This window comes from Leptopilina boulardi, unplaced genomic scaffold, assembly GCF_019393585.1.
Source record: "Leptopilina boulardi isolate dan_hultmark-lab unplaced genomic scaffold, ZJU_Lbou_2.1 LbouV2_154, whole genome shotgun sequence".
In the NCBI taxonomy this organism is placed as follows: domain Eukaryota; kingdom Metazoa; phylum Arthropoda; class Insecta; order Hymenoptera; family Figitidae; genus Leptopilina; species Leptopilina boulardi.
The window spans coordinates 868520-881861 of record NW_026137701.1 but is presented as its reverse complement, the minus strand read 5'-3'; the positions used below and the strand labels follow the sequence as shown (position 1 = coordinate 881861).

The following is a 13342-nucleotide window of genomic DNA, read 5'->3' as shown; positions in this document are numbered from 1 at the left end:
TGTCAAAATAACACAGTGGAACAATTTTAGAAAAAATTTTTTTGGGTTAAGACTTTACTATGATGGGATGAAAGCACTACCCCAGCAGAGTAAAATCCCCAAATTGGTTTGAAAAATTTTGCAGCCCTTTGGTTCTTATTTTCTTGAGTAAAATTATAGTTTTTACTCCAATAAACAAATTCCATTACAAACCATGCTTAAAAATCACATTCAGTTAATTTTTTGTTATTATTTATTATGGTTTTTCAATTTTAAATAATTACTTTTATACAAATAATAAATTATAATAACAATTATTTAAGTACATTGCTTGAAATTCTCAAATTACTTATGTGACGATTATACTGAAGCAAAGTTGACGGTAACTAGGGCATTTACCTTAATTTTAATCTAAAAATAAAGACAAAGTTTAAACATTTTTATTATCAAGAATGCAGCAGGCTAAAAATTTTTAACATATGTATGTAATAGAAAATGCACTATAGTTTCTGAAAAGTATAATTTTTAAATTTTTAAAAATGTGCTATGTGGGAATAGATTAAAAAACCTATACTAAAAGTTAATATAGTGACAGAAGTTGTGTTGGAGACATGGCAAAATGAGATGAAATCATTTTAGTTTTTATAGCAAATCTATTCAATAAAATTGATGAATTTTTTTTTCTAATACTCTAATAAACGCAAAACTTTCACTATGGAAATTGCCAATAATTATTAGTAAATAGATTTTATAAAATTAATCGAGACATCTAAAAAGACACTTTCAGGAGAATCACCCATTTATATCATATACCTACAAATTTTACAGTCTATAATATTTTGAATCAACATTTTTTATAGTTTTGACGATGATGTTGATTCAATATAGCATTATTTTTTTTCAATACAAAAGAAAGAAGTGTTGAGAAAAGACAAAAAGTATCATAACAAGAATTGTATATGAAGTACAACTAAAAATTCACATAAAATTTATATAGTAGGTATTTCGATTAAATTATCATAATGTTGCATTCAATCATATCAGATATATATATATATATAGAGTTATAAATTATAAACCACAGTTCTGGTTGAACAAGCATGTCAGCCAAACAATAGAAGACTATTAATTGTACAAAAAAATGAAGTTTATTTTGCAGGAGAAAGAAGATAGAAAATAGATTTAATTTTAAGGACTATCACTTCCGTATTGATATATCCGTCAGGTGAGTCTCTCAATTTCCGGTTATAGAATAGACGCGATCAGAGAGAGTACCTATAGTCATCTCAAAAATACCATAAGAGGCAATTTATAATCAAGAGTGAGTGGTGAAAGGATCACCCTGTCTTTGATGAAAGGACTTACAATAATATACTTTTGGAAGGGGGCACAATTTGCAAATATAACTAATATAATCAACGCAACTACATCAAGGTCTATAATTATTAACTTATATTGAGTCTAAAAACAACTTAGCAAAATTAGTTGTTTTATCCATTATGGGAAAAGGATGGGATCTCATATTTTCTAAGATTGGGAAATTATTATTTTTATAATCTCTAAAATTGTGATTTCATCACATAGGATTCAAATGTTTATATTCAACTCAATTTTCATTTACCATTGTTTTTATATTGTACGAAAAATTTTTGTGTCATTAATGCAGCTTCTGTTAAATATTCTAGAAAAAATATTGTACATGAGAAGCTTATTATATGTTAGACAATTCAGAAGCAATTATCATCCAATAAAATGTTAAAATCGACGCCATAGTCAGCAATTAGTCTTTCATTAAAAAAAGAAGTTTAATTTTTAATCTGTTAAATCTTACGGAGTCTTTCGAGATATTTGTATAATCACTGATAGAAATAACTGGTCAATACTGACAGAATTATTTGTATGTTTATACCATACAAAATTATTGGAATAGATACAGTCGTACTTGATGGCTATTTTAACCAAAAATATGTCAAACTGAAAAATCTAAACATAACAAAAGAGCAATGCGAAAATAACTAATACTTAAAAAAGCCTGCTCATCATTGTAAAAATTTTTATGATTCTGGAATAAAGAATATTCACTGCAAAAAGAAGTATCTTATTTTAAGATGTTTTGGTAGCATTTTTAAGACATTAAGATGTTTAAGATCTCTTCTGAAAGTAAGATATTTCTTTTTATGTTCATACTTAAATTTTCCGTATATTATATTATATTTAATGTTTCTTATGACATTATTATTATTATTATTATTATTATTATTTCTTTAATAATTGAGAATTAAATTAGAATTATATTGTGACAGGCTCATCAGATAAAAAATGATGATCAGAATATACTGATACCTATATACATATGTGTGAATGCTCCAGAATCACATTCAATATAAAATCAATGCAATTAGACTTTAATAACTCAATTAAAAAGAGTTGATGAAGAATAAGATTTGAAGTATAAGAGACTGACTGGAATTCTTAATCTTTATTCGCTCATCAGCTCTTGGAGTAGTTAACAAATACATATCTCTTACTAAAACCGTGAGTAAAATAAAATAATAATTGTAATCAATAATAAATGTTGATGATAATAACTTATTTAAGAAAATATATGATTGCATTATCGATAAAAATATGATTCTGTATCATATTTTTTTTAAATAAATAAAAGTAATTTTTATATTATTAATTGGATTAATATAATAAAACTAGAAATTATAAAATTTTTTCATCCTTTTAAAATATTTCTTAAAAAATTGTACTTTCTTGTATAATATAGTAACGCCTATAAAATAGCAACCATCATAGCATGTGAGCTTATAAAAACACTATTACACAGGCTGTGCATGAAATGAATTTTATTCACAAAATCTTTAAACTACTTATTTCATAGTTTTTTCAAAACTGAAAGTTAATTACGTTTTCTGTATTATAATATTTATAATTTTCATTTAAATAAAATTATCAAATTTGCTATTGGCAACCGAATTCTCATTTGATACAACTGTTATTTAACGAGTTTATTGCACCCAGAGAAATGATTTATTTGAATTAAATAAAATTTATTTGACTTAAATAAAAAAAAATATTTGTCTCAGAGCCTATTAAACTTCTATTTGTTTCAAATAAAATTTTTTATTTAAATTCGTATATTTAAATTAAATATATTTTTTATTTGATTCAAATAAATTTCTTATTTGTTACAAATATATTTATATTTAGGACAAATAAAAAAAATTGTTAATGTCAATAAATAATGTTAATGCCTCCTGCAGTACTCAGGCGCGAAATCTGTTCTTATGTTCTTCGACAAACTAAATAAAAACTTTTTCAAAAAAGATAATAATATATGATTAATTGGCGATTCAAACAGCTACACTAGCGCCACAGTTGAACTAACTTAGGTGTGACTCGCTCTAAAGCAGTCTCTGTTGTGACAGTTTATTTCAAATTATTTAATTATTCTGATATTTTTATTGCGTTTGTAAAATAATTTTTAAGCGTTAAATAAAAAAAAATAATTTAAAACACATGGAGTGCTACAGAGCGAGTCACGCCTAAGTTAGTTCAACTGTGGCGCTAGTGTAGCTGTTTGAATCGCCAATATTCAATTAATTTTTCCATTAAATTTAAAAAATTGTTAACCAAGTTTCTATTGTGTTTATCAATTTAAAAATATAAAAAATACTGAAAGTTACGAATGCCTCGTGTTAAAATCGTGTTTGAACAGACGACTGCATATTATTCGTTGGGACGCCAAAAATACCCAACGAAATAAATAAAACATATTAGATTAAATTAATTTAATTGCTTGTTAAATAGAAATATGTTTTGATCTTACCTTTAATTAAGATTCGACGAATTTTTTTTGCACGATAAATTCACACCATCGCGGCGGAGATCTGCAGACGATATACATACAGTGAAGCGAGTTGCGCAGGCGTGCATTATTGCACCAAATATACTTATATTTGAATCAAATATTCATTTATTTCTTACAAATAAACATTTTGTATTAAATGCAAATAATTTTATATATTTCTGAGAATAAACCACAAATATTTCGATTAAATATCAGTTTATTTCTTTTAAATAAAAAATTTATTTGTAACAAATAAAAAAATTTTAAATATACATTTTTAGTTAAAATAAATATATCATTTCTCTGGGTGTGCTCTCTAAATCTGAATCAGTAGAAATTTTACTAATTCAATCAGTACTTTTCATTTTAACTGAAGTTTCAGTTATTTTTTGAAATTTACTAATATAATTAGTGAATATGCAACCAATAGAAAATAACTTATGTAAATCAGTAATTTGCATATATAATATAACCTTTAAAATTAACTATTAAATCAGTAGATTTTGTGACCGCAGCCATATATTTATATTACTGATTCAATCCGTAACTGATATTTTACTAATTGAATCAGTAAAATTCTACTAATTGTCAGTTGAGCCTCCGGAAAGTAAAACCACACATAGAATTTCCACGGGCGTTTGAGTTGGCCCCTGATGATTAAAAAATCGATTTTCAAAAAATGCAATTTCATGACCACTATCTTATAGGAAATTTTATGGCGCATCTTTTTTTCTTATGAAAAAAATTCATAACTCTTACCAATTTCGAGAAAAATGCAAAAAACTGTTTTTTTTTAAAACACAAATTTAATTAAATTTTTCACTTCAACTCGCTGGCAAATGAAAAGTTATGAATATTTTTGGATGAAATTTATAAGGGATATAGTTTAAACTATCCTAAAGACAACAAACTTTGAATAAACGCAAATTGTTTCATTTGAAGAAAGTTAATAATTTTTTTATTGAGCAGTGTAAAAATTACGGTTTTTAAACTTCAGGCGCTAGGTTTATCTGAAAAATTTTCACTTCGGAAAAACTTCCAGTGAAGAAGTTGTTCATTAAGGTGTAATAAAGATTTTTGTAAAATAGTTTTACAATCCGATTAACCGTTTAGAAAGTATAAGTGAAAAACTATTTTCCGTCATCTGCGCGAGAGTCAACAATTGGCCGTTTCCACGGAGCAAGGCCCGTTGCCATCGCAGCGGTCTCAAGGTCATTTGGATTTACTTACTATAGAAAAGGTAACATTTATTTATGTATTCTAGAAAATTTTTTATTTCTTAACCCTATTACATTTTTGATTAAACAGCAGTCTTAAACAGTATAAGCGTAATACTGTTTTTTGAAATCACAGCACTCCTGTTTCAAAAAAATTTAGTATTGTTAATTGAAAAAACAATACACGATTTTTTTTAAGTCTTTGACATAATACTATTTTAAAAAAATTAATTAAACATTTTACATTTAAAAAAATAATTAGTAGAATATTTTTCATTTAAAAAAAATATTTTTATTTAAACCTGTAAAACTTTGATTTTAGTCTAATTTCTTCATATATTCACAATCTAATTTAAAAAATTTAATTATAAAATAAATTTCAATAAATAACACTAAAGATTTTCTATTGAAAAAAATGAAACTTCACTTACCTTATTTCTTTTTATTTTTCGCAAATTATCTAACCAAGATTCTTTATTCTGTAGTCTCTTTCTACCAAGATCCGAGCTTCTGATGAAATCAGACATTTTTTTAAAAAAGAATTTACGTACTGCTTATCCAAAATTAAATAAAAAGAATACTTTTTTTACATTCTTGAAAGTCATTAGTTAGATGTTAAAAGACTTCTGGTACATATTATAGTAAACAAAAATGACCTTGAGACCGCTGTGACGGCAACGTGCCTTGCTCCGTGGAAACGGCCAATTGTTGACTCTCGCGCAGATGACGGAAAATAGTTTTTCACTTATATTTTCTAAACGGTTAATCGGATTGTAAAACTATTTTACAAAAATCTGTATTACACCTTAATGAACAATTTCTTCACTGGAAGTTTTTCCGAAGTGAAAATTTTTCAGATAAACCTAGTGCCTGCAGTTTGAAAACCATAATTTTTACACTGCTCAATAAAAAAATATATTAACTTTCTTCAAATGAAAAAATTTGCGTTTATTCAAAGTTTGTTGTCTTTAGGATAGTTTAAACTATATCCCATATAAATTTCATCCAAAAATATTCATAACTTTTCATTTGCCAGCGAGTTGAAGTGAAAAATTTAATTAAATTTGTGTTTTCAAAAAAAACAGTTTTTTGCATTTTTCTCGAAATTGGTAAGAGTTATGAATTTTTTTCATAAGAAAAAAAAGATGCGCCATAAAATTTCCTATAAGATAGTGATCATGAAATTGCATTTTTTGAAAATCGATTTTTTAATCATCAGGGGCCAACTCAAACGCCCGTGGAAATTCTATGTGTGGTTTTACTTTCCGGAGGCTCAGTTGCTCAATTCTCGCTATGGTAATTAGTAGATTTCTACTGCTAATCAGTAAAATATGACTGATTCAGTTTTAGAGAGTGTCCCTTAAACGAAGTGTCATTTCACTCAAAAATAAATATAAATATTGAATATTTATTATCTAAAATTTAAGTATTTTAATAAAAGTATAAATTTAAAGCTAGCAGCCACGTGATAATTATCTTATATTAGCCAGTGTTATTTTAACACAAAACGGTTAAAATAACACTATATATAAACTACACGTAATACTTATTTTTGTGTGCGTAGGGAATAGATTTAGATTTTTATTAATCCAATTTAACTCCTTTTTAATTTGAATTCAAAACATTAATTTTGAGAATTTACTTTTAAGTTTATGTGATTGATTCTTCACCTTAACAGACTGATATACCGAGAGAACCAATGATCAATTCTTTTCCCTTGTTTTAAATAAAATATTATAATATATACCTTATTAACTGAGTATTTATTCAGTTTGTAATGAAAGTTTAACTATTATATTTTTTTCAGTATATATCGTTTTTAGAGAACAATAATTATTGTCGTACGTGACTTTAAAACATTAAGATTCCACGTTTTAAATAATATAATTCTGTAAATATTGAAATTAGATTACAATAACTATTATAGGTCAAATTATTACAGCTGTATATATATATAATACTGAAGAAAAATTGTCATAGTGATAGAGAAGTTTAAGAATATAACACTTTTCTAAACTAAGAATAATTAAAAATACAAATCTTAATTAACACTATACTGATTATTCTAACAAATTTAATTATTTCTTTCTTTAAATTCTCATATTCGATATAAAAAAAAACTAAAAGTGGTAAGTTATATTTAAATTTATTTTTTATAGTAAAGACCATTGTGTGCATGCAAATTACAATATAAGAACAAAAAAATATTTCAAAATAGTACATTGTGCAACGAAAGTGGAAAGAAGCAGTTTTCCGGCGAGTTTTTGTAAGTTGATGCTCGAGCGAAACGAGAGCAGCAGTCAATCTCGTTGGAAAATGCTACTTTCCGCTCGAGTTGCACACATTGCTTTGGGCAACATCTGCAAGAAAATAGTACATTGTGCAACTAGTGGGGAAAGTGGATGATTTTTCGAGAGTTAAGTTTGCTGCTCGAGTGCAGCGAGAGTAGCAATCACTCGAGAAAAATCATTCTTTCCCACGTGTCTCATACGACGTTTTCTCCAACGCCTCGCGAGGAAATGCATTTTTATTAATTAGGAAGAATTCCACGTGACTTTTCCGAAATTAGATCCTTTTCTGCATTAAGAGCCTCGTTTCGTTCTTCAGGTTGAGTTAAATTATCTATTAAATCACTAATATCGTCATCGATATCAAAGTCTATCTTGTCACAAAAATTAAAACGAAAAACAAGAACAAAATTGTCAACACTATTTTTTGTACTAAACAACACTATGGTTGTTTTCGTGAATTAGCTGAGCACACTCAGAGTTAAAACTTTAATCACGCAGTTCGTTTAAGTCACGTTAGATGTCGCTAGTAATAAGTTCTTTTATTTATTTCATTTCTTTAAGGCCAGGTCCAAGTCGAGTCAGCTGTTCCTTTGAAGTTTCAATGAAACAGCTGACACGACTTGGACCTGGCCTTAAAACACAAAGAAATCTAATCCTGCATGCAGTCAAATCAGATTACTCAGATCAAAGAAAAACTAAAAAAATATTACGATTTACTTTCCCCACGCCAAATTTACTTTTACTCCTTGGCCGAAGAGTTAATAAATGTTCAACTTCCCAAATACTTTTCTAATTAAGAAAGTTGCACTTTCAGAGCAGGCGTTGGAGAAATGCTATTTTATATGCTGTTTTAAAGAATAAATTTAAGATTATATTGCCTAATATATGCCTTAAAGTGTGCAAAACAGTGTACTTTGCTTTATCAGAATACAAAAATCAACAACTTTGTACTGCATTTGCGTTAAAGTAAAGTAGCGTTTTTTTTTGTTGGTGTTGCACAAAATATATTAATATTGCGATCGCGATTTAAAAAAAAGATGCTTATCTACCAAAAAATCGAATTTTAATTTTTTGGCAATTTTAATAGAAAAAAATACGCTGATTATGAATGTAATGTTACCCTGGCGGATCTCGAAATCGGAATGTAAGCTGAATTCGTTGTACATTCGTTACACATTGGTTAAACATTTAGTTGGAGTGAAAATTGTGTAGAAACTGAGTGGAAACTGTGGAAAAGTGTAATGGAATTGAATAATAAAAGTATTTAGTGATAGATTTGTTCTGTATTTGTGATAAATTAACGTGTTATTATTAAATAAATAAAGTTTAAAGTGTAAAATGTTCGCGTAAGTGAGTTTGACAGGCTAGGGAATTTTCTAGTGACATCCAAATTGATAGTCGATAAAGAAGTTGAGCCGCCGACTTTGCACGATAGGTGGCAGCATTCATACTTTCTCCTTTTTAAAAATACTCTGTTTTAATTGTAAATAGAAAAATTAATTAATTAATAAGTTATATAGTTTCTATGTTGTCATTTTTTTTAACAATTGAATTTTTGAAGATTGTTTAATGACATAAATTAAATCTTTTCTTTTAATTACATTTATATTAAAAATAAATAATAATAAAATAGAGAAAGATAAAAAAAGTTTTCTTTATTAAAATTATGATTAAATTAATTTAATTGAATTTAATTAAAAAACAACAATTTGCATCGATTATACAAGTTTAATTTATCTCATTAAACAATCTTCAAAAATTCAATTGTTAAAAAAATGACAACATAGAAACTATATAACTTATTAATTAATTAATTTTTCTATTTACAATTGAAAAAGAGAAATTTTAAAAAGGAGAAAGTATGAATGCTGCCACCTATCGTGCAAAGTCGGCGGCTCAACTTCTTTATCGACTATCAATTTGGATGTCACTAGAAAATTCCCTAGCCTGTCAAACTCACTTACGCGAACATTTTACACTTTAAACTTTATTTATTTAATAATAACACGTTAATTTATCACAAATACAGAACAAATCTATCACTATAAATACTTTTATTATTCAATTCCATTACACTTTTCCACAGTTTCCACTCAGTTTCTACACAATTTTCACTCCAACTAAATGTTTAACCAATGTGTAACGAATGTACAACGAATTTAGCGTACATTCCGATTTCGAGGAAGTATAGGAAATTATGCATGTCACAGAGAAAAGTAAATTTTTAATATATTCAAACAGATATATAAATATGACAAATTAAAATTTATAAAATTATAAAGCATTTTTACTTTCAATGGAATATTTTTTAGTGTATAATATTAGATAATAACAATGAAATAATTAATAATATTTCCCGTTTTTTTATTTTCAGAATTCGAATTTAATTTTCTAACGATTAATCACTAAAAAATGAATGAACTGAAATCATTGAGTCCACCTGAGGTAATTCAAATAATTTCTATATACAATTGTATTAATGCTCTCAGTGATTATTTATTTGAGAATCATTTCTTGTCTGAAGTAGATCAATATAAACAAATACCAATAGTCAATGCTCTTTCTCACTATTTGGAATATAATTCTTATGATAGAATTGGCAAAAGCTTATTGACTCAGGCAATATTAAAAAACAGTGATTTATATGGAGAAATGCCCAATGAAATTCTAGATGAATATTATATGACTGCATTAATTAATCATATTGTTGAAATTTTTGTTTTTGAAGATTACGGCAATGTACAAGGATATTTAGCATACATTGTACGTAAAACTAAATTCACAAGCACTTTGAAAATTCATGAGGAGTCTTACTTAGGACTTAGTTTATTAACTTTTGAGAATGAAGATGGTCCAAATTCAATGTTGATGATTAATTCAATTAATTATATTATGCATAATTTAATTGATCCACATTTTTTACAACTTGATCGAAATCATAATATTTTTTCAGTTGAATATATTTATGCTCTATCAGGTTTATCGTTCGTACAATCAATGAAATTAATTGATAAAGATGTTTATGAAAAAAATTTGTACGATGTTAATAATAAAACTCAAGCAGATATCATGTATCAACAATATATAGGCATAGCACTTTCAATAGAGCATGCAGTCACTGTAGATAAATTGGAACCGGAAGCAATGAGAATTTTTTCATTTTCTGCTCTTTGCTATTATCTTTTTATTGAAGATGATTTTGTTAAATTAATTGATACAAAAGACATAGTTGCAGACTCTTATTACTGGTCACTAGCTTACGATTATTTGTTCAAATATTTAAGTAATACATTTGCTATGGTAAAAAAATCTCAAGAAGAAGATTATAAACAACAATTTTACTTATCTCTGTACGAGTATAAAAATCATTCAGCTTTAGCCACATTTATTATGCAAGAAGAAAATTGTTTAAATATAAACAATGATGAAATTGAAAATTATCAGGCAATTCCTAACAATAGTTTTTGTACAAATGACAAAGAAGAACAAATAGTATTACCTAATTTAAACGAATTATTTGAGGAACAGAATTTAAATATTAAATACAAGCATTACAATTTTGAAAATAATTCAATTTATGAAGAATTTGGAGAGACATTTATAAAAACGATAAATAATTTAACGGTTATTATTTATAAAATAATATGTGATGATTTCAATAATACAAGTAAAGACGATTTCTTAATGTTTGATTATCTTAACAATACAGTTGAATACTATATTTTAAGTAGAACAGAATTAAAATTAAAATTATATAGTCAAATCAATAATCCTGAAATATTTGTAGAACCTTTGTTTAATTTAGATTTATCAAAATCTACTGCTATACGTTTGAAAAATACAATTGAAACATTCGATGATTTTTCAAATGCAATTGCAAGTAAAAGATCTACTACATTATTTGAAAATTTAAATATAATCGAAACACATCACGTAAAAGAGAAGACAAATTTTTGGATTGAATTTTCTCTTTCTCTTCTTCCATTTTACTCATGTATAACAGAAATAAAAGAACAAACTATTCCAATATCATGTCTAATGGACGCAGTATTTTTAATTCCCGGTATAGGTACTTTGTCCGGTATTAGTTTAAAATTAATGTCGTCAACACTTCGAGCGTTCTTATCTTCAGTTGGACTAACAATACGAACTGTTACATTAAGATTATCATTTCAATCGACATTAAAATTTACAGCGCGAACAGTTGGACAACAATTTTCAGGGATATTTACAAAAAAAATTGCACTAAAAGTAGGAAAAGAATTACTTCGTATAATAGATCCTGGATTTGAATTAATATATTTATTATCTAAATCAAGCATTAAAATAATGAAAATGCTCTTGAATATTGCGGAAATAAAAAATCTTATCTCTTTTGAATCTATCAAATTGTTGCTGGCAAGGGCAAGAGAAATTCCCACAATTATTTCAAAAAAACTTAATCAATTATATGATAAAGCTGATGTTTACGTTAATTCTCTAAGTACATCAAATTTTTTAAATTCCGGATATAAATATATTAAAATTACTAATAAAGAATTTAAAGCGACATTAAGATCAATTCCTTATTCAAATGCTAAAAAACCAGTGATAAAAATAGGAGCTAATGAATATTCAGCATTTGATGTATTGACTGGAAAAACTTATGGACCGAAATTAATTCTCGAGCATAATATATTTCAACCAAAAATAGTTCATACTCCCTCTTCTTTTGACAAAAACGTTAAACACATTTCAACAGCAGATAGAAAACATAAACTTCGAGATCACTTTCAACGTGAAGAGTTGCAAATTTTAAAAATAATAGAAAATAAAAAAATGCCAAAGGAAGCAGTTCTTAAACAATTTAAACAGTACAATTTTCCAAATCAAGATAACGCAATCAAATTTATAGATGATATATTGAATACTAAAAACTTAGAAGCACCCGCATGGTGTGCAAAATATAAAATAAATGAGCCTGAACTTTTCTTTCAATTGAAATTTGCTAAATACGTTGATAAATCAGTTGTAATACATTCCAAATTAGAAAGCAGAATCAATCAGCTTTATTCATCGGTGCAAATGCAACTACTTGGCATCAATGATGCATTGGAAAATCTTGTTGAAATTTACGATAGATTTTCTGCATATGAGTTAGTAAAATTCGAGGACTTTTTGGCAATAAATTTTTTTTTGTTCAATGGATATAAAAACATGACAAAAAGTACAGATATAACTAGGCGAATGAAGAACGCCTTATACAGAATAGCAATTAGGCAATTAGATGATTCTGATGAAAATTTCACAAAAATTTTGTACACATGGGAATTAAAGTCTAAAAATGCATGGACGGCAATGTCTTTAGAGACTGGTATTGAATTCATATTTAGAAGATTTATTTTAGCATCGAAAACAATACCACCAAATTATTCTTTTGCAGACGATGAAAGTAAAAAAATACTTTATAAAATAAATTTCAAAGGACAATATTTGAGAGCATCTATTGAAGAACTTCATTTTGAAGAAAAATTTGACACGGTCCTACTTCCTGATACTAAATTTAAAATAATTAATATTAGAAGCCTATCTTCGTCTTTATACGGTACATATAATGAAGTAACTTTAGAATATGTTTACAATTCTGATGAAATATTGAAGAGTCAACAAAATATTATGACAAAAATTAAAGAATTAAAGAGATCTAATACAGTGTTTTATCATGATTATACTTAATTATATTTCATTTCAATAAACAATTTCAATAATAAATTAATTTGATATTTATAATTTATTGATAATACCAATAATTAAGAAAATATAACATTATTTATATCAAACTTTCTGCAAGTTTAAAAGCAACCTTGTTGCGCAAGTTTGTTGCAAGCTTGCCATATAGGTCCCTTACAGCATCCGGATGTTCAAGATATCCTATACGGATGTCCTTGGGATAAACGGATAAACCGATGCTGTTAGGGGCCGTCCATAAACTACGTTACCTATTTTAGGGGGGAGGGGGT

General features: G+C 26.7%; 1 protein-coding gene across 1 annotated transcript; it reads left to right on the top strand.

The window, feature by feature from the left end:
• The first annotated feature begins 7042 nt into the window (after positions 1-7042).
• Positions 7043-13098, top strand: LOC127276789 (uncharacterized). The gene is made up of 2 exons (XM_051297440.1): positions 7043-7181; positions 9718-13098. The coding sequence occupies exon 2, from the start codon at positions 9756-9758 to the stop codon at positions 13056-13058; it is 3303 nt and encodes a 1100-aa protein (XP_051153397.1). The 5' UTR covers positions 7043-7181; positions 9718-9755; the 3' UTR covers positions 13059-13098.
• The last annotated feature ends 244 nt before the right edge of the window (positions 13099-13342 follow it).

Bases quoted from the DNA above. Each gene is read 5' to 3' on its own strand.
- LOC127276789 (XM_051297440.1), top strand. From the start codon at position 9,756: ATGAATGAACTGAAATCATTGAGTCCACCTGAGGTAATTCAAATAATT.